Source organism: Dinoponera quadriceps, unplaced genomic scaffold (assembly GCF_001313825.1).
Source record: "Dinoponera quadriceps isolate SergipeBrazil2010 unplaced genomic scaffold, ASM131382v1 scaffold589, whole genome shotgun sequence".
NCBI lineage: Eukaryota > Metazoa > Arthropoda > Insecta > Hymenoptera > Formicidae > Dinoponera > Dinoponera quadriceps.
In genome coordinates, this window is record NW_014554985.1 from 1,273,442 (window position 1) to 1,293,072 (window position 19,631).

Sequence of the window (19,631 nt, forward strand, 5' to 3'; positions counted from 1 at the left end):
AGATCATATATGACCATATATAATCATATATGTCCACAACGAAAAAATACTGTGTTTACAAATTATATGCAAGTACAATCGAAGTAAGTGTTTCTGGCTATTTGTGCTTCTGACAGCACATGATATCGACATTTAATTAAATGACATAATATCATTTTTTTCGTATAAACACATATGAACATATATGTAACCACATATATGGGTAAAATTCATATATGATTTTATATAATTATATATAATCATATATAATCATATATAATTATTTTTTCCCAGGTAATTTTTTCTTACTTTATCGCTGCAGTATATTTATACGATTTTATTTTCATCCTTAAGTCAAGCGGAAAACATATCTCTCCGACAAATTTCATAATAATATTTTATTGTTCGAAATATAACGGATTCTCTTCGATGTCCGTACACATTTGTCGCTGCTTGTACGGAGTGCAATACATCTGCAGATCACTTTCATAAAATTCCAGAAAATTTATAAGATTGCCCTCGAGCTCTCGATGATAAATCGAGCCTGCATATCTGGACTCGATGTGACGTCGATCCTGTTCCGGTATCTACGCAGAGAGATCGAGCCTTTTCACTCGCGGTAATGATCTAATATGTGTGGGAACTGTGCGCGGGATATTAGATAATGAAAGTTTATAGGGGCCACTTACCTCTTGCCACTTAGATTTGACTAAAGCGCGCATGCAATCGTCCACCAAAGAATCGCTGCAATCGTACTGCAGCGAAAAAGTGTAACGGTGACTTTCACCAAATTCTGATTAAGCTAATTGACAATTAATTCAACCGGCGAAGTTACCAACGTAGATAAAGTTTAAAAACTTTTACTTTGTACATTTACGATGTACATTGCTGTTTTATTATATTATATGGAAAACGATCAAAGTGCAAGAAAACCAAACGAAGAAAAATCACAATAAAAATAGGCGTAAAAAATGGGCATAATTATGGATTGTGTAAGTATTGATATGGAGTATCCGAATGAATATCTTACCATGCGCGATAGCAAAGCGGCCCGATTTTCGACGCGTAGACATTCGAATCGGTCGTGGTAAATCGCCGTGGCCCACGGCTCGCGAAAATATGCGTAAAAATCCGAAATAGACGAGCTCTGATCGCGTGAGAATAAATCGTGAATTAGAAATTCGTTACGTATGAGTGACAAATGCGATAACGTTTCCTTTCGTATCGTTTCAACAATTAAAGTGCTTACTTTAAAACGGAACTTCAATTCGTTCAACATACTCTCGTGCTTTCCGTACAAAGCGATCATATCTTGCACTTCAAATGTCTGGAAAATAATTATCGATTAGAAACAAAGTCGTGTCGAAATAGCAAGTATTGCGATAAAACGCGAAAAACTAAATATACACAATAAAAAATGAATCGTCAGTTTTTACGTTTTCCGTACGTCCAAGGGAGTCCACTTTAAATTTTCTATTAAAATAACATTACATGCCTCGTTTATATTAAAATAACAATTACAGGCCTCGTTTTGCACGGAAAGTATCGGCCGACTGGTTTCTCACTTTGTGTGAATATAGAAGTAAATATAGAGATAAATGCCGAAGATAAATATTTTTTCGATAAAAACAGCAGTTAAAAATTAATCTTAAAGGTAATTATCTGAACTCGAAAATAATGTAGATTCGATACTTGATTAAACTCGAATTATTCAATCTAACATCCGTTTTACATGTATATATTACTTTTGTTAATGACTTTTTTGTAAATAATGACGGCTGATTACAAGTTTTCGAGGGTTACTTAGAGACATAACTTTGTCAACGAATGCAAAGATCATCGAAAGTGTGTCCTTTTCTTGTGTAAATATAATTATATTCGTTCTTTTAATAAATTTTTAACAAGGGACTATTTTATAACAAATAAATTAACAAAGTGGCTACCTTTTTGCTGAAACATGTTATGATATCTACTGAGTCATAGGAATTCAATCGAATGTGAAAATATCCAATTTGGGATGTGCAAGAACCGGTCACAAACGCTTCACCCTGTATATCAAGAAACGACGGAAGATTTTATGCTGGTGATACTGAATTTTTTAATATATTTTGATATTTGTCGTTCATGTTGCAAACGAGTATATATAAAAGAGTATTCCTGTGCGAATTGACTGAGAAAATCAATAATTTAAGATAGTTGGTTCATAAATCTTTCCTTAGGAATTTCTTTTCAAATTTTAACAACGTATTAATCGAAACATGATCTACACACACGCACACGTAAAATTAGAAAAAAAATTGACCATACCGAAGCTAAGATAATTGAAATAGAAATTAGTAGTTCTATTCACATGTTGTATTAACTATTATCTTTCTAATGGTATAGTCACAGACCAATTATTTTAAGGCTCTATTGATGTCCAATCAAAAGTAAATAAAGAAAAGGTCAATAAGGGCCTACATGAGTATAATTGTGCAATATAGGAACAAAAGATTCAATTATACAAATTATTCGAAATATATAATTTCAGCAGGTTCTTGTTGGCCTTCCGTTTAATAATTTTTAATTCGATCGATCGTTTAAACTCACGGTAGGCTTAATCGCTGTCCCGTATGAAGTTTCCCTTCCGGATTTGTGTACGTGCAAATAATGATAATCTCCCGGCAGAATGCAGGCGACTACGACGGGTGCGCGAAATACCGGAGGTGTTAAACACGTTTTTTCTTTCACCGACAGCGCAGAGATTTCCTCGTCGCTTTGTTGAATGCCGATCACTCTCCGTAATATTTCGGCGAGCTATCGGTGAACAGCAGACCGGAAAGAAACACAAGTCTTTCGAGCAAGAACAGTTGTGAGGATTTTAATCCCTTGCGGTCCTAATTGGATTTTTCCCTTTTCAACCTCAATTTCATTCAAGTATTCATTTACTACGCGGTAATATCGTGTGTGGTTTGCATTTGTTTCCAATATTTCAATATTTAACTAATGCAACATATATTTACAGTAATATATTGATGTTAAGCATATTATGAATTATTAAAAGCCAATAATGGTGAATGATGAATTAACGATTTAATTATTGATGATTAATTATCAATCCTTTGGCACATTTTTTTGCTGCTTTATTTGACACACTGGGAAATCTATTAAGTTTTCTGATATGCCCTTATTTAAATATTTATAAATATATTTGTCTACACACATACACACACAAAGAGAGAGAGAGAGAGAAAAAGAGGGAGAAAGAAAGAGAGAGAGAGAGAGAGAGAGAGAATTTACAGATATTATAGTTTGTAATGTATAATTTTACGAATTTGCAAAGATAAATTTGAAAAAAAAATTTTACAATTGTTATTTTCGAAACAGATAATTTAAAATATAACAAAAGACAATAGATTCATTCTGCATAAGAAGTAAAAAATTGTGCATGTTTTAAAATAACAATTCTATATTTATATATGTAATAATTTAAGATTAAATCACTATGGGATCTCGATTTTTTGCTTGAAGGTCAATTTGAGCTATGAATATTAAATTAGATTTAATAATGATGATAAAGTATTAATGATTATGATATAATGAGAGATTAAAAAGCAGATTCACAGAATCGGCCAAAATAAGACGCAAGGTCGAGGCAAGGATTCGACGTGAAACCGCAGAGGATTAAAACCGCGTTTTTAAAGCACAAGTTTGGTTTCACCGACTCTCTCGCCGACTTCCGCGCTACTGAGATACATGTGCTGCGAGGACTCGGCGTGAAATTTCCTCGAGTATTTCGTCAAAGTACCAGCGGCGAAAATAAACGGATCGTTCGTACGACACTCCGGGTCTATAATCAGCGAGCCGTCGAAAATGAGACCGGCACGGCAGAAGGCTGAAAAATGTGAGCTCCGTATGAGACGCAGAAAGGATATTTTTGCGAATGGAATCACGAGCGACAGCAAGTGCGCGAGTCGCGTGCTCACCTAAGAACGCGTCTAAGTTGACGGTCTTCTCGTGAAAGTTCAGAAGGACGTCGCAGACTAACGTTTTCGTCTCGCCTTCCTTTTCGATCACAACACTTTCGATCATAGTCTGTCCGTCCGCGTCTTGCGTCAAAATCCAATTGACCAGACACCATCCGGACAGTACTCGGACTCCGCTCCGCAACACGGCATTGGTCACCGCTTCGTCCACCTTACAAGCGCGTATTGTCTCTTTAAATCGTCTACAATAGCCGTAAGTCCTACAATAGGTCGTTTAGGTATTCACGATGTTTGTATCGTACCTCGCGGTCGCAGCAGAAAACATCGTCGCGCGTCTCGTCGGGGTTCAAGCTCGGCTCGATCAACGTGATCCACGAGAAATTCACACCGAACTCAAGCAAACCACGAAAGGCACAGTAGCAGTCAATATTGTGACCATAAAACAATATCGCTCCTGTGATTTGAATTGCACCGTAAATAAAAAGCATCATCAAGTATCAATCTGTTAACGGTATATCATTACTCACGCTATACCTACGTTCCTTTTTAAAGTCCTCCGTTAACCACCGAATCTTTCTTAAGCAAATAAACGCTTCTGTATCGTCGTTTATGGTCAGGCAATTCCATGGTAATTCCGTCAGACTTTCCGCAGTTACTTCTTCCCTTCGAGAATAATTACGATATACAGCATGTTTTGTGAAAAAAAGCAGAGTCGCTTCTGTTGCTTTTCTCGTTCAAACGTTATTGTGCTATTCCTTTATATCATAAAGCGATATCTTATCTCGCTATGATATCTATGATCTTTACACTGAGAAAAGACTGACAATGCTTACTAATTGCATTTAGTTAGAGATTTCGACAGAATATTTGATAACTGTTATGAAATTTGGTATTAATTACCAAGTATTTAGTTAGCCTGTAATATGAACGACTTTTATTCCGAGTTGAATCAACTAAACAAAACGTAACCACTGCCGAACGTTTGGCCCGCAATCTTTCACCAAATTATTCAATAACAGTTATCAAATTTTGTTATATATTACCAAATCTTTCTTTCAGTATATTCTTTTTATACCACCATAGTTTCGATGATACAATAATTTCTATAACACGCGATATCTTTTCAGTTTTACCCTCGCTCCCGCGCTTTCGTGTCCTCTCGCAATGTCGGCCGTTGGTATTGCAGGCCACAAGTTAAAACCAAATAATCGTATGCGAGGTTTCCTTGATTCTTCACGGTCACGTATTTCTCTTTCCTGACGCGAGAAAACTCGATTACACGCATTGGAGAAAATCTCAGTTCGTTTGATAATTGAATTGAGACCAGACGAAAACTTAGTAATGAAAAACAGTATCTTTCTTATCATGACTGAAAACATTGGTCCAAATATTATATTAAATCAAAACTCGGTTGAGATAATTAGAGCAATTGACTGAGTAGAAACTTTCCACAGGAATTTTTCTGTTTCTGCAACCGAGTTCTCGTACAGTCTCCAAGCGACGGAATTGGATTAACCCTTTGAGTACTGAATTATTTTAAGATTTTTATGCCCATGGAACGGATTTAATTTGTCGCTATATGGATTAATATGTAAAAGTAATACATTTTATGCCCAAGTAAGCAGATGACGAGTCTCACTCGTCAAATGTACCGAAAGGGTTAACGATGATACAATAATGGAGTTGTATTTTTCCGTATGTATTTCGAGTCAATTCTCAGTAGTTACTCGCGAAGGAAATAAAAATATTCATTCACAGATATAGGTATTGTTCACTGAAGATCGCTACCTGTTGATCGTTGTCATAGTCCCGTAAACGATATTGATCCAAGCCCTCACGGCTACGCAATGACGGTATTCTGGGCAGAATTTACCACGGAACGGAAGCAGCGACGTTCCTGTGCATTTGTTATCATATGGCAGTCCGTGAGGCGATATCAACGTGAGATTCGTATAACGGTACGTCGATCTACAGTCAATTTCACATTCGTGTCAGCCTTATCAACGACTGAGAGAGAAAGAGAAAGAGAAAAGACAGAAATTTTCACGGTCTCGGCCGTGTATCGCGTTTATAGCGATATCGTTCGTTTGAATTTATTTGCAAAGTAACGGAAGACTTTTTTGTTTATCTCAATCCGTTCGATACCTTCACGAAATTTGTCGCTGTTGGTCTGAGACATCCTGTATGTATACTTGCAAAATTGTACAATTATTTCTAAATTATAATTTAGAAATATTGCAATATGAAATATATATTATACATTTAGTACGTCAAAGCTTTAAAAAGGAAACAAGCGGTTTCAAAATATATGGGTACGTAAAAAAAATAAATAAATACAGTACAAAGTTTATTTACATATTTTCGCGCTATTCACATGAAACTCTCCTTTTTATTTTAATTAGTGAACATTTAACCAATTTAATAATTTAAATTGACATATTTTGTCCGCAAATGTTGCAAATATAAAATCTCATTACTGCGTTATATTATAAAAAATATTGTAGGTTGTGATTTTGCTCTTAAACGATGAAATAATTATATTCCAAAATATGATATCCCCCAAAAATATCCCCAATTGGATTTATCTGTGGCGAATCATTTTAGCGCGCAATCACTGCAAAATTTTTCGTCAATTCATGATACTATTATTGTAAAACATTTTCACAATTCGCCTATCGGGAAGATTATAGTTGATGAATTTACCGTAAAACGAGATACTCCGCGAAAGCGATACCGCAATCCGATGCCCCGACGACGATGATTCTCAGGTCGATATTCGCAGAAGGCATCATCGCCAATCGCGGTGACATCATGAACAGAGAAAACATATCGTCGTCTTTTGCGTCATTCTCGCGATTTTCTTCGATCTTTCCTGAAATATCTGGGAATCTGTATCCAGCTTGTTTACGAGGATTAACAGGAATCATGTCGTCCAGACAAGATGCCAAGGGTCGTTTCCGTGTCTGCGAATGATGCGCCGTATTAAAGGGTGCAAAATTCAACGCCTTCCCGTTCAAGGCAGAAAACGCTTCTCACGCGGATCGCGCGACTTTACCATCGTGCAACTTACCAATGCGCTCTCATCTTCGTGATGAAGTCGATAGAAAATTACCGTTAATCCACTCAAACGCGCGATCTCGCAGAAAAAGAAGCGACGATAAACGAAGAAAATAGGCGTAAGAACGAAGTGCAAGAGGCGTCCGTAATCATCTTGATGAATGCTTTGCATAGATACGTAATCTTCCACATGGTAACGGCTTTTAACGAAGTCCACTTGTTTTTCTGCACTATGGGTGTGTATGTGGTGTGTGATGAGACAAAGTGATGAGTACTGTTGCCGACTTTCCAGCGAAATTTCATTTTCACTGACCGAGATATGTCCGTATGCACAGGATGTCTCGAAACTATCGTGCAATACTTTCATCGTGTATTCTGGAGCATAATCAGAACCGAACATCCTAAATATAAAAATATGGAGGCATCTGCATTTCTCATGTTATACGTTAATGATGAAGCGATCTTTTAGCGAACTAAATTTTAAGAATGTACTATTTGGCTTCAAATTGGAGCAGTGTTTCCTATGGATTTGCCTCTAACATTCTGTGTATTTCACGTGAGGGAGGAGAGGGCAATCTGGTATTCTAAAATTTCTGGGAGTCGAATGACAAACATATCTGTATGCTACTACAATAAAAGTTATAATTGTAAATAGTTATGCAATAAAAGTTATACTATTGTACAATAATAGTTGACATTGAAAGTAGCTATAATTTTCTACCAATACACAAAGTAAAGTTTTCCAAATGTTTTACAAGTGTGTTTAGTCGATCGCAAGTATCATTTTATGGAAATATTCTTCTGTAAGATATACTTTTTCTCGCTGTTAACGTGAACATTAAGCCAAGATGGCTGCAACGAAGAAACGGGAACGTTAAAGTATTGCATGATAGTTTCGAAGCAGTATGTGAGTTTATAGTAACCGCAATATGGCGAGTCCGAGCATCGCGTCGTTGCATTCGAAGATAAGGCAGTCCAGCTCGAATTGCAGGGGATCCGTCGCGAGGTCAAAGTCAGCCAGGGTCTCGTGTTTCGTTGGCGTAGCGGCCAAAAGTCGTCGTACGGTATCTCGATCTCGCACTTCGGCGCGACGACACTCGATCTTCCCGAGGAGAACCGCTCGGTGCAGGACGTACAGTATCATCGGGAAATCCCTGTCGCATCTTAACGGCACGTACTGAACGCGCGACATTCATTTTAAGAGTGACATGAGTACCGGATCTCTCCTTTACTCGCTTTGTCTCGCCGCTTCGCGGCATCGATCGAAGCGACAACCCTGACAAGTACCACGAAATGTTGAAGAAACTGGTAGGGTGGTCGGGTAGGAGGAAGAAGGATCACGCAGTAATCGAGATCCGGGAAGCAGTCGAAAGCGGCCTCGAGTAAGTCGAACGACCAATGAAGTCTCATTCCTCGGCGCATAGCGAGGATCTCCAGGACGAAGGCGTTTTTCTCACCGTGACACGCCGGATGCGGAAGGAGGTCGTGGTGGAGTCCCATCGTCTTGTTGCCCTCGACGGCGGGTGGGGCGTTTCTCTTTCCTTGCGGGAGAGCGTGTCTCGCGTTACGTAAAACGTCGTGTCGTGTCGCGACAACCCCCTCATTACGCGTGATCCCTCACTTCGACCCACGCACTCTTCTCACGAGTGATTTGATTAAAAGGAAATTACATGAGAAAAAGTAGCGGGAAGAATCTACGGTGACTCACGGGGTAACTCGTGTATCGGCTCGGTGAGAACGTTCGTTCTTCGCATCTTCCACTGGAATTGTACGTCGCTCGAAGTCGACGGTGAATTACCAGCGGATCTGGAATCCTCCGGCGATGATACACTCGGTTTCACAATTTGGTCCGAGTGGTTACGAAGCTCTCCCGATTCGGAAGATCGCGTCGTAATTCCCGCGTCGACCGATTTCGCGAAGTCAGAGGTGTCCGTTCGTATGTCGCGCAATGTCTGCCTCGGGGATAACGTTGCTGTTAATTTAATTTTTGGTAACATTAAGAAAATGTTCTGCGTGAAATTTCACGCAGAACATGTGAAAAATGCCAGTATTTTCACTCAAAGCGATAATAAAAATACTGACAGTGGAACACATCAGATTCGCTCTTCAATTTCGGGCGGAAATATTCGCTCGACGATGAGAATGGAGAATTTATTCTATACGAGATGAAAAATCCCTCGAATCCGAGTGACTCGACTGTCATTCCACTTTTTGATCAAAATTTTAGTCCGAAAATTTCGAGAGAGAGAGAGAGATAAAGAGGTTGTGTATATGTGTGGGGGTGTGTGTGTGTGTGACGGTATTTAATTTTAAATAAAATTACTTAATTTCTAAGCGACGTTTAATAATAATGTTACTTAATTTTTCAAAATTTTAATAGAGAAGACCGAAAAGAAGACAATGCATGCGTAACGATATTTAATTTTTAATAAGGTTACTTAATTTTTATTAACGTTAATAGTAATGTAATTTTCAATAACTTTAATGATAACATAACATAACATTGCTGCAAAAGTTAACTTTAAAATTCAGTAACGTTACTAAAAATTAAGTTAATGACGTTACTGTTACACCAAGATACCGATCCAAGAACATCGCTATCATTTGAAGAAATCGATAACATAAGAAGATGCTATTTGCGAATCATAATATATATCTAAATCGTTGCCATTGTCGACCTTTATCCTGTTCGGTTATCGCGATATCCCAAAATAATATCTACGGGACGCTCCTCAGATAAAGTGTGCTGTGCAGGCAGATTCTGTACGACACACTTCATTAGCTACGGAACACCTGAAGATGAATTTAAGACGGCCTTAAATACAAAATCCGTCTAAATATCCGTTGTTAAACATAAAATCTACGAAGGCCAGCCTATAAATATCAGCCTATGATGATTATAATTGCAAATACCAGATATTTTTCTCTCAGTGGGGATCGCTCGCGCGACATTTGAGAAAATACGGCTTGCGGAAGTTCGTTGGACTCGGCAACGTAGGTCGGTTCTTCGTCATCCTCGCGAGCTTTCCGGAAACCGTGGTACGCCGTTAACTCGAAGTTCTCATTCAGCAGATCGATATCGATCGTGGAGCTGAGGCACATCACGCCCGCTGCCGAGCCGTCGACGTCCTCGCCGATAATCAGCTGCCGACAGCCGTCCGGGTAACGAATCATCTCGCTGATGTAGTACTCCCCGTAGAGTTCTTTCAGCCGCGTCGTCTCGCCGTCGATAATCGGCACCACATCGTCGTTATCCTCTTCTCTGCATCCGTTATTATCTCCAATAAAAGCGTTGTACAAAATCCACGCAGGTTTTGTGCAAAAAAAAATCAGTTCCTCCGGCCGAACGGGTACCGGATGAAAACTCAGTGACAAGAGATGAAGAGTCAATAGGAAGAAAATGTTTCTATCACCACGACTGAGAACATTTGGTTTCCAGCAGTTCTGTATGTAAATATTTTTTAATGTTAAATATAATTTTACCGTTAACACACAGTAAAAATAGCTCAGAAAAGGATTTCGCATTCAATTAATTCCTGTAGATATCCGTAGCAACAAGTAAAATTTCATCGGCTTCTCACAAGTTCAAGCCTTCCCGCTTCCCTCAAAACCCGTAGAGACAGCTGAGAGCTGTTTTATTAATTAACCGAAACTTCCTATAGGAATCTTTCTGTTCCCGCGAAACCGAGCTTTGGTCTGGTCCCAACGGAAAGTTCAGTCACACTGAGGGAATCATTTCTTCCGTGTGCGAGAAGTAAAGGTTGAAGGACTGCCGAATCGACTGGCGATTAAGGCTCGAGGCGGAAATTCGATCTGATTCTCACACAATTTTCCGTATCTTTAACTTTGGAAGGAGCCGACTGCGGTCGCTCAGGTACAAATATTGCGCCTCCTTGGCATGTCGGGCGCACTTAGCCGGGATCTTGGTCATCTCTCGTTTGAACACGTCCGCTGGAAAATTATACGAGACTCTTCTAGCGAGCTGCCTCATCTCGTGGCGCGCCATTCGCGGGAAGAACGATAGGAGAGGTCACCTGGCGTAACCCGAGGAGGTATCACGAGGATCACGTGCTGGCAATAGCTGGTGATATCGAAGAGGGCGGTCAGAAGGTCCTTGAGGAAGTGACCCGAGTAACTCTTGTCCCACACCAGCCAGTGTACGAACAGCGTGTTCCTTCCTGTTACGGAGCGTATCCTTTTCGGGAATCATGTTACTTCGATAAATCGACTTGTCGCAGCGATTTCTTCAGCTGGTCCTTTCCGGACAGCATAAATATCTAAAGTACGCCTCAAGCCCGTATCAACAGTGATTATTAGAGACTTGTCACAAGTGAGATATTCGGATTCGAATTTGCTGGTAGATTTGAACTTTCCTGAGTTGAATTATACGATATGTGTCAAGTTATATTTGCAATCGCGACTCGAGAAATCACACCATCTGAATTTAAATCTGTACGGTAGAAAAAGTTTAATTGAATTTACTCGGTTGAATGAACAAGCCAAATGCGTTTTAGTTGAAAAAGAAAAGAGAGAATTTTTCCTGTTCCTGTAAATCAAATTCGGTTTTTACAGTATAGGATTCTGTTTTCTTTCAGAAAAACATGTTTAATTTGTTCATTGTCAGATAAATTCAACAAAACATTTTCCGTGTGTGTACTCTCCAAATTTCTCAGAGTGAAATTTCACGCAGAACATGTGAAAAATGCCAGTATTTTCACTCAAAGCGATAATAAAAATACTGACAGTGGAACACATCAGATTCGCTCTTCAATTTCGGGCGGAAATATTCGCTCGACGATGAGAATGGAGAATTTATTCTATACGAGATGAAAAATCCCTCGAATCCGAGTGACTCGACTGTCATTCCACTTTTTGATCAAAATTTTAGTCCGAAAATTTCGAGAGTTTCTCACGTGAAACAGCTATTATTGATACGAACCTTAAGACATCTAAGATTTCTAAACGAAATAAGATTCCTTTAGACATTGCTGAAACAACTTTTAATTATTTATGTTGCGTTATCAAACGAACCGACAGTTTGGTCAATATTTGCAAAAGACAAGGATCAAAAATCGATATATCATTACATACGATCGAGCAATGAACCGTAAAGGCTCACCTGTAAATCGTCTTTAACCAAGTCAACCAATCGTCTGACGGTACAGATGGAACGTTGGGGTAATTACAAAGGAATATCCCAGAAACGATGTCGTTTGCCTCGTTACACTGGACCACCGAGAGGCAGGAAGTCTCGCTGCGAATTTTACGTAACGGTAAACATCGAGGAGCACGGAGGAAGTGAATTTACACGTTGCATCGATAGAATAAAATAAAAGGTAGTCGGGGCTGAGGATGTCGCGCTGGGTAAGTACTAGAGTCTATCCAGCTGGACGTGTCCGAAGATCTCGAGAGTGGCCGGGCATGTCAAGCGTACTAAACGTGGTAGATCTCGGTGCTCGGCGCGACGATGACCCGAGATCCCGAGGAATCCTGATCTCTCCTCGATGCCGCCCCAACCGTATCCACCCGGAGCGTCCATTTCGGGTGATCGTGCAAACGTTGTTGCCGCCTTGAAGAACTCGCGCGAAGGCCAGCGCGTTCCCAGCCCTCCCCCCCAGCTTCCGATTTTCATTTTTGCTTGATCGAGCAGGCAACTCGCAGATCTCGATACTTTCATCTGTTCTCGCGCATGCAGTACGCACGGTCGCCCAGCGTGATTACGCGTATGCGAGAACCCGGCTAATCGATATGATCGGGGTGAGCGGCTGGGCGAGGGAAACGGATTTTGCGCGAGGAAACGATCGATCGGGATTAACGGCTGTGCGACTGACCGTGGGAAAAAACCAGACGGACTGTATGGACGACCGACGTGGCGAGCGACTTTAATGCCCGGCAAAAAAGGTAATGACAAAAGTCCTCGGACGGATCTAAACGGAAAGGTGAAGTAATTACTTCGTTTTCTCGCTCCTGCGACCCTGGGGCCCTTTTCACCTGACAACAGGCTTCTGTGTTAGGTGGCATTCACAACGCCAACAAATTCGCCACTCGGAAATGCAAATGTTCCGCCCCGAAAAGATCGCAAGCGATGAAGAGGAAAGATGAACGAGCGTTCGCGGATTATTTTCCTCTCTCTCTTTGTTATTGATATTTTATTCTTATTATTATTATCTGAATTCAACTTGAATTGATGGGTCGATCTGACAGTTCAACTTGGATTTAGATATAGACTTAGTTCGGATTTAGATTTAGTTTAGTCTTGAGAGTTTAGAATTAATCAATTTATAGCTCGATCTTTTCCTTAAGCATATACGACTTAAAGTTCTTTTTTAACCCACTCTCTCAAAAGTGGATCTTTCATTCTCATTTTTTATTTTCTTTCCGCTTTCGCATAATTATTTTTGTTTATGTAATTTAAAATCAGAATGTATTGTTATTTCTTTTCGACTCTACTATGTATCTTGCTTGTCCTTAGAGAGCTCGCCGTAGAATAATAAACGCTGTTCTCTCTCCCTCTCTCTCTTCTCTTATCGCGATGAAAACTTTCATGGCGCAAGCTCCTTGCGGGAACTGTTTACACCACTTCGTACGGTATTACATTCGCGGCGACACGCGGAAATCGGCAATGACGGACGACCGTCACGGTACGTTGCACCCCGACACGAGATCCTCCTTTTCCAAGCAGAGCCGAGTCGAAGCTGCTTGAGTACCGCCCGGTACCGTTTCTTCGGGACGCACTCCTGCTCCACGTCCTCCTGCCGCTTGATTTTCACACGCGTTTATGCTTCGCGCGGCGACACTTTAATCGAATTAGCGTACCTCGCATCCTCGTTTGCGATGCGCAAAGCGCGCGCTGCATCGACGACGCATCGCGGGATTACGTAAACGAGATTACGACGCAGGGATCGAAGTAAGCTGATGGCAGAGAATTAAACTTTGCACTTTAACGTTTAGATTAACTTAGATTAAGCGCTTATACGTCTGTCGTAATCGTGGACGCAAGGCAATAAGTTGTGATGACGACTTAGGTATCTACATTTTTCTCTTGCCTTTGCTTCACGTACAGTCCTTGGCCGCATTATTAGACGCACTATGATTTTTTAATAGAATACAGGTTAGGAGGAGAAGAAAAGCTACTAATTTTATGTTTACTCGATTGGAATAAATTTCGGTGCCGATCAGCGTTTTTACCTCTGCAATCTTCTCAGCTGTCAAATCACTCGTTTTACCCATTATTTTTTTAAGCGATGTTAATATTTTTCACACAAAAATTTATTTTTCTCTCAGCAAGCAAAGAATTTAAAGTTAAATTAAAGTAAAAAATAAAACTAAATTTTAATTGACACACACACACTCAAAACTCACCTCTGTTCTCGTTATTATCAACAATGCAACTAACGCGGGTTCATACTTGTTCAAGGTCGATTGTAATAACGCCAAGTGAAATAACGTCATAAGAAATACCTTTTGTGGAATAAGCGGTTCCTTAACATAATTCGATCGATAGATGAGCCGTATTATAAAGCTGATCCTCGGAAGTAAATGAAATGTAAAAAATTAAGGAGCGTCTAATAATATGGACAGGGACTGTACACGATTGCGACAGGTGTGAGCACCTGTGTCTAGTTCTTTGCCATCAGCCTTAATCTCAACTGGTTCACAGAGAATTCACGGTGTTCCACGAAAATAACAAGCGTCTCAGAGACGCGTCCTTTTCTCCCCGGCTTTTCCCGTCGACTACCGAGGAAGTTACCGAATCGTGTCGGTTGCCAGACTACCTCTTTGAGACTCGTGGCATTTCCGAGTATTAAAATAATGACTTTCGTCATGCAATCACATGGCATCACGATACGTGCACTGAGAAAAAGATTTCTTCGAATTTAATACATTTTATCGCATCCAAATACAAATCTCATCATTGGCGTGCTCCAAAAAAACGTTTCGATTGATAAGCATGATTGTTAGACTTTTCACCGAATATGTATCTTTATCTTAAATAAAAAAATTTAGTACGAAAGACGATTTTCTTATAAAGAAATTATTTGTTTCGTTTTACATATTTTATTGTAACCAAGTAATATTTTATTTGGTTAAAAGATATTATTTCAAATAATAACGTTCTTTCTGTTAAATAATAGAATTTTTTTTATTTAGTTACATGAACTTTTACCACTTCACTGTAAAATTTTCTTGACTGAGGACAATTTTAAGTCGTCCATTAAATGAATTAGAGTTTGCCGGGAAATTACTCTTGATTAGAACTTAATGAGTCATTCTGAATCTTCAAATATAATCCACCAATATATCGATCTGTGACCGGTCGCGAGATTAAAATCAAATCGAGTCGAATCGAATTGACATATTTTATCCGAGATCAGTTCTCACCGGAGAAAATCCCCACGCCGTTGACGCGCCGTGAACTTCTCTCCGCGTGCGACAACGCAACCGCCAGGTGAGTCGGTTTCATTAACGAGAAAGTCACGAGAATGAAGATCTGCCACCTCTGCGCGAACTACCGCTCAACTAGGAACCCTTTCGTCCCTCGCTTCTAATTAGCCCGACAAAGATCCACCGACTGATTACAGGCCGTGAGACTACTTTGCCGCGGAAGAAATTGGCGCGTTAGCTTTGCAGCGTGATAACGACGAGGACGCTCTTATTAATAATAAACGCGCAGGAGCGCAACTTTCCGTGCTTCCGTTGAAATACAAGTTGCGTGCCAATCGCGACGCAATTCGTCTAATGGATTTAAGTTAACAGAAGACGCAAACCGTTATTCGTTAATGCGGCGAATGAAACGTACGGAGGAAAGGATTTGGTTGAATTAAAAAAGTATTTTCACTTGGAACGAGTTTCGTTTGGTAAGTGCTCGGGAAATTAAAGATCATACATGAAATTTGCCCATATATATCATTATATATATCCACAACGAAAAAATACTGTTGTTTAGGAATTATTTGCAAATACAATTCGAAGTCAACGTTTCCGTCTACTTGTGCTTCTGACAGCACACGATATCGACATTCAATTAAATAACAATTATATAATCATATATGTGACCACGTATATCGGCAAAATTCATATATGATTTTATATAATTATGTATAATCACATATAATCATTTTTTTTTCCAGAATATCGTTTTATTTCAACGTATTTCACAGGAATTTTGGATACACGTTTCTCGCTTCTGACGTCATCAGACAAGACGACTGCTGCGAGGGATCGGGAGTTTCAAAATTAAATGATTTTCTTTTGATTTTTATAAATTCATCTTTGACGAAGTTTAGCGACTCTCGTTCATGTCCCGTTCGAGCGCGACTCAGTCGGCGCGCGCGAGTACGATCTACCGAGTTGCAATTAGCGGCGCGAAAACCGCTACGCGAATCAGCTCGCGTTCTCGCGTGAACGCTGATAGCGTGTGCTTGCATTTGCAAACTGTTGCATTCGCCGCTCTCGCTGCGTGCGCTATGAAAAAAGGCCTTTCTCGCATGCCCACCGGTAAGAAAGGCCGTCTCCGCGGCTGTCCCATTCTCCCCAGCCTCGTCGATACGGTGATTCTCGCGTGCGAAGCGGCGTTGCGTGCTTCTATCTTTCACCGACAGACAGAGGACGAATGGCGTTTGAAAACGCGAAAACTTCTCTCTACGCGATATCATAGTGTACTTCTCAAATCGCAGAAACAGAAGTTTCAATCTTTTGCGACGATTCTACAACTTTCGGCTGAAGTCGCCTTAAACTCTGCCTCTCGAACTTAACGATTTTTTTTTTTCCGAACTATCGTTTGTGCGATGCACTTCGTTTGAATTCGGAGATTCACTGGGAATTCTCGATTAAACGTCGACATTTTCAGATTTTTGCGGTAACGTTGATCCGATCGATCACATCATAATTATCGCCATATTCGGTCAAGATGATAAATACCCCGGAAAAAATGATTATATATGATTATATATAATTTTGTAAAATCAGATATGAATTTTGCCCATATATGACCATGTATGTCTATACGGAAACAAATAATATGTTATTTAATTAAACGTGGATATCATGTGCTGTCAGAAGCGCAAGTAGCACCATAAGCATTTAATTCGATTGTATATACATATAATTTGTAAACAACAGTATTTTCTCGTTGTGAACATATATGACTATACATGGTCATATATTCATATATGATCTTGTTTCCCCCGGGTAAACCGATAGCGCGAAAGCTCGCGCTCTATATCGAACGTATTTTTTAAAATACGGACCTTCTCTCTTTAAATATCACTACCGAATGAGGCTTAATATTTTGTTTTTCGACTAAAGCTGTTAACTCTTCGCTCACTCGTCAAGCGAGATTTGCGAGAGATTCGCGAGGCGAATAGAAATCTCGTGGCAAATGAGACAAATCTGAACTGTATGGCTAGGAACCGTTCGATCTGACGCGATCGAAGGACGCTCGGCCTAGCGGGAAATCCCGCGGAAAGAAAGCTTGCTTACTCGTGTCGTTTCGCTGCTGCAGCTTGAAGTTGATCGGAGAGGACGGAGAACGTGGATGATCCGCGCCCGACGATAGCACGCACGCGACTGAGAGACTTTCTTGGACCGAGCTAAACACTGCGTAATGTAAAACACATAGTGCAAGTGGGGGGCAAGCAAGAGCGTGTCACGTGTGTGTAGATCTGACCGTTTTGAGGAATTGCCAACAACATCTCGCGATATGGCAAGACGCATGAATTGCGTATCTGCATTAGCATCGGTGTGAATTGTCGCACATATATAGAAGAAAGAATTATAATAAAATGCATTCAATTTTTAATTACATAAATGTTACGTCCTGAAAGAGGATGTACACAACAGACACCGCATACTCGCGCACTCGCGAGGCCTAAGAAGCTCGAAGAAGCTTGAAGCTTGAGTCTCAAGCTTCAAGAATCTCGAAGGAGCTTGAAGCACATATAAAATGAAAAAAGAAATAAATATATACGATTATTTTCAGGTTATAAAGCAGCAATTTGTAGAAAAAATATTAGGTGTGTAAATTAATTCGATGCCGTTGGTTTTAGAACAGTCTTTTTATGAGGTCAGCTTTATCGCAGAACGGGCTACTAATATTCTATGAATATATCTTATATCTTATATATATATATATATATATGCATATATACATACATACATGCATACATACATGCATACACGCATATATACATACATACATACCTATATATATATATATATATATACCTGTACTGCGCGCGTATCGCGATTTCTTAATAAATCTAGGCCTGTACACGTGGCTAATAGGTCTGCGTGATAATCCGGCCTTGACCCGGTAGTTTCATCGTCGCTCGAGTTACTTTAATCGCGCGAAGGTACCACGCGTAATTCCCCATGCGCGAAGTACATTTTGTATGCAAAGCGACGTTGTACTAATACAAGGTAACAGTCTGTCACGGGTAAATTTGAAGATCCATCGAAGATTTTATCGATTCAAAATCGTCAAATTTTAATCGCGATGGAATTCGACAGCTGGCAAAAGTCGGAGTTAGACAGCGTAGAATCATTGACAATAACGGAAATTATTTGGATAATTAAAATTATACACCTTCCATTGTTAAATAAATTTTGATGTTTGATAATAAAGGCACTAAGTTATTTACATACCTAATGATATATGAAGTTCGAACATATTCATAATTTAATAAAATGTCAATAGAGCTTCACTTTTCTTTTTATTATATTGAGATATTATTTATTCATGAAATTCCAATTATGATACTACATATATACAAAACATTGAAAATAACGCGAGCATCTGTTGAATGCACAGAAAGTAACTGTAACAAACAAAGTACTCATAATTCCTCAAGAGTATTCGAAATACTAGTCGCGAAGTTCGTTATAATAAACTTTTGAGAAATATTTCAAGACGAATTCGATTATAGTTAATTCTTCAAAAATTCTTCAATATTCGTTTCTCTCTCTAATTTTTTAGGTATTCTTTAAAATTAATTCTTTATGAACTTTTATTCACCTTTATGTTATCTGGATGTTCTTCCGCATCTGCTACTCGAGAGAGCTAATTTTTAGATGAAAAAGGACTGATTTCTTCGTATCTTCTTGATCTAATTGGATCATTCAAAGTTAAAAATTGTATTGATGGGATAAGGGAAGAATTCATCAAATTTTAAAAAATGTAATATTTATTCATTGGACTCTGTAAACTCCTCGTTATAGATTTATATAACTTCTCAATAAACTAATTAAACTGGATACAAAACGGCAATGAATAAAAAATGAATTTGTAGACTAAATCACTTTTTACTTATAAAATCTGTGCATATACTTTCTGTATATTGTTAAAAGTGCAAAAAAGACAGAGGTTGATATTCTTTAACGAAATTTTTAGTTTCAAGCTATAAAATAAAATTATATATAAGATAATAAAGCTAAGCATAGTTGGAAAGAATCCTTTGCGAAAACAAGAACATTTAAATTATTCACATATTATTGTAAATTATTATTATTAAATTAATATATTATAAAAATTGATCGCAAATTTTCGCATTTCTATAACCACCGTTCGAATGTATACATTCATTATTTTAATGGAGAAAAATGTCGAAATAAATGTGTGTATATATATGT

General features: G+C 39.1%; 3 protein-coding genes across 10 annotated transcripts in view; all 3 read right to left on the reverse strand.

Moving 5' to 3' along the window:
- The window catches only part of LOC106742753 (protein TRC8 homolog), a 31,024-nt gene that overhangs the window by 4,997 nt on the left and 6,396 nt on the right, over positions 1-19,631 (reverse strand). Inside the window, exon 4 of one of the 6 annotated variants that reach the window (XM_014615989.1) lies at positions 18,751-19,108. The exons of the other annotated variants lie outside the window; for them this stretch is intronic. The gene's annotated coding sequence lies outside the window, so the exon portion shown is untranslated. Of the gene's footprint in view, positions 1-18,750; positions 19,109-19,631 lie in introns of those variants that run through there. 6 annotated transcript variants of the gene reach the window in all.
- On the reverse strand, positions 279-9,301 carry LOC106742752 (cilia- and flagella-associated protein 61-like). Of its 3 annotated transcripts, none has more exons than XM_014615985.1 (14): positions 7,925-9,301; positions 7,015-7,376; positions 6,648-6,907; positions 5,733-5,912; positions 5,078-5,200; positions 4,483-4,607; positions 4,247-4,398; positions 3,945-4,155; positions 3,684-3,853; positions 2,569-2,775; positions 1,923-2,027; positions 1,010-1,306; positions 669-734; positions 279-566 (listed from the first exon to the last, which is right to left on the reverse strand). In XM_014615985.1, the coding sequence occupies exons 2-14, from the start codon at positions 7,366-7,368 to the stop codon at positions 378-380; spliced, it is 2,439 nt and encodes an 812-aa protein (XP_014471471.1). In that variant the 5' UTR covers positions 7,369-7,376; positions 7,925-9,301; the 3' UTR covers positions 279-377. The 3 variants fall into 3 exon arrangements, with proteins under 3 accessions (XP_014471471.1, XP_014471472.1, XP_014471473.1); XM_014615986.1 differs by having other exon boundaries at positions 1,010-1,126; positions 1,229-1,306; positions 7,015-9,301; XM_014615987.1 differs by lacking the exon at positions 5,078-5,200 and having other exon boundaries at positions 7,015-9,301.
- LOC106742701 (cilia- and flagella-associated protein 61-like) lies at positions 9,516-12,540 on the reverse strand. The gene is made up of 5 exons (XM_014615898.1): positions 12,436-12,540; positions 12,121-12,305; positions 11,036-11,196; positions 10,826-10,952; positions 9,516-10,263 (listed from the first exon to the last, which is right to left on the reverse strand). Exons 1-5 carry the CDS (start codon positions 12,538-12,540, stop codon positions 9,885-9,887), a joined length of 957 nt encoding a protein of 318 aa, XP_014471384.1. The 3' UTR covers positions 9,516-9,884.

Excerpts from the sequence above, each read along its gene's own strand:
- LOC106742701 (XM_014615898.1), bottom strand. The coding sequence starts at position 12,540 with ATGGACGCTCCGGGTGGATACGGTTGGGGCGGCATCGAGGAGAGATCA. Across the intron at positions 12,306-12,435 it reads ACCGAGATCTACCACGTTTA|ATTCACTTCCTCCGTGCTCC; the intron begins GTACGCTTGACA and ends TGCAACGTGTAA. Across the intron at positions 10,264-10,825 it reads TTAAAGATACGGAAAATTGT|AGAAGAGGATAACGACGATG; the intron begins GTGAGAATCAGA and ends TAACGGATGCAG.
- LOC106742752 (XM_014615985.1), bottom strand. The coding sequence starts at position 7,368 with ATGAAAGTATTGCACGATAGTTTCGAGACATCCTGTGCATACGGACAT. Across the intron at positions 1,307-1,922 it reads TAACATGTTTCAGCAAAAAG|ACATTTGAAGTGCAAGATAT; the intron begins GTAGCCACTTTG and ends ATTATTTTCCAG. Across the intron at positions 567-668 it reads TCAAATCTAAGTGGCAAGAG|ATACCGGAACAGGATCGACG; the intron begins GTAAGTGGCCCC and ends CTCTCTGCGTAG.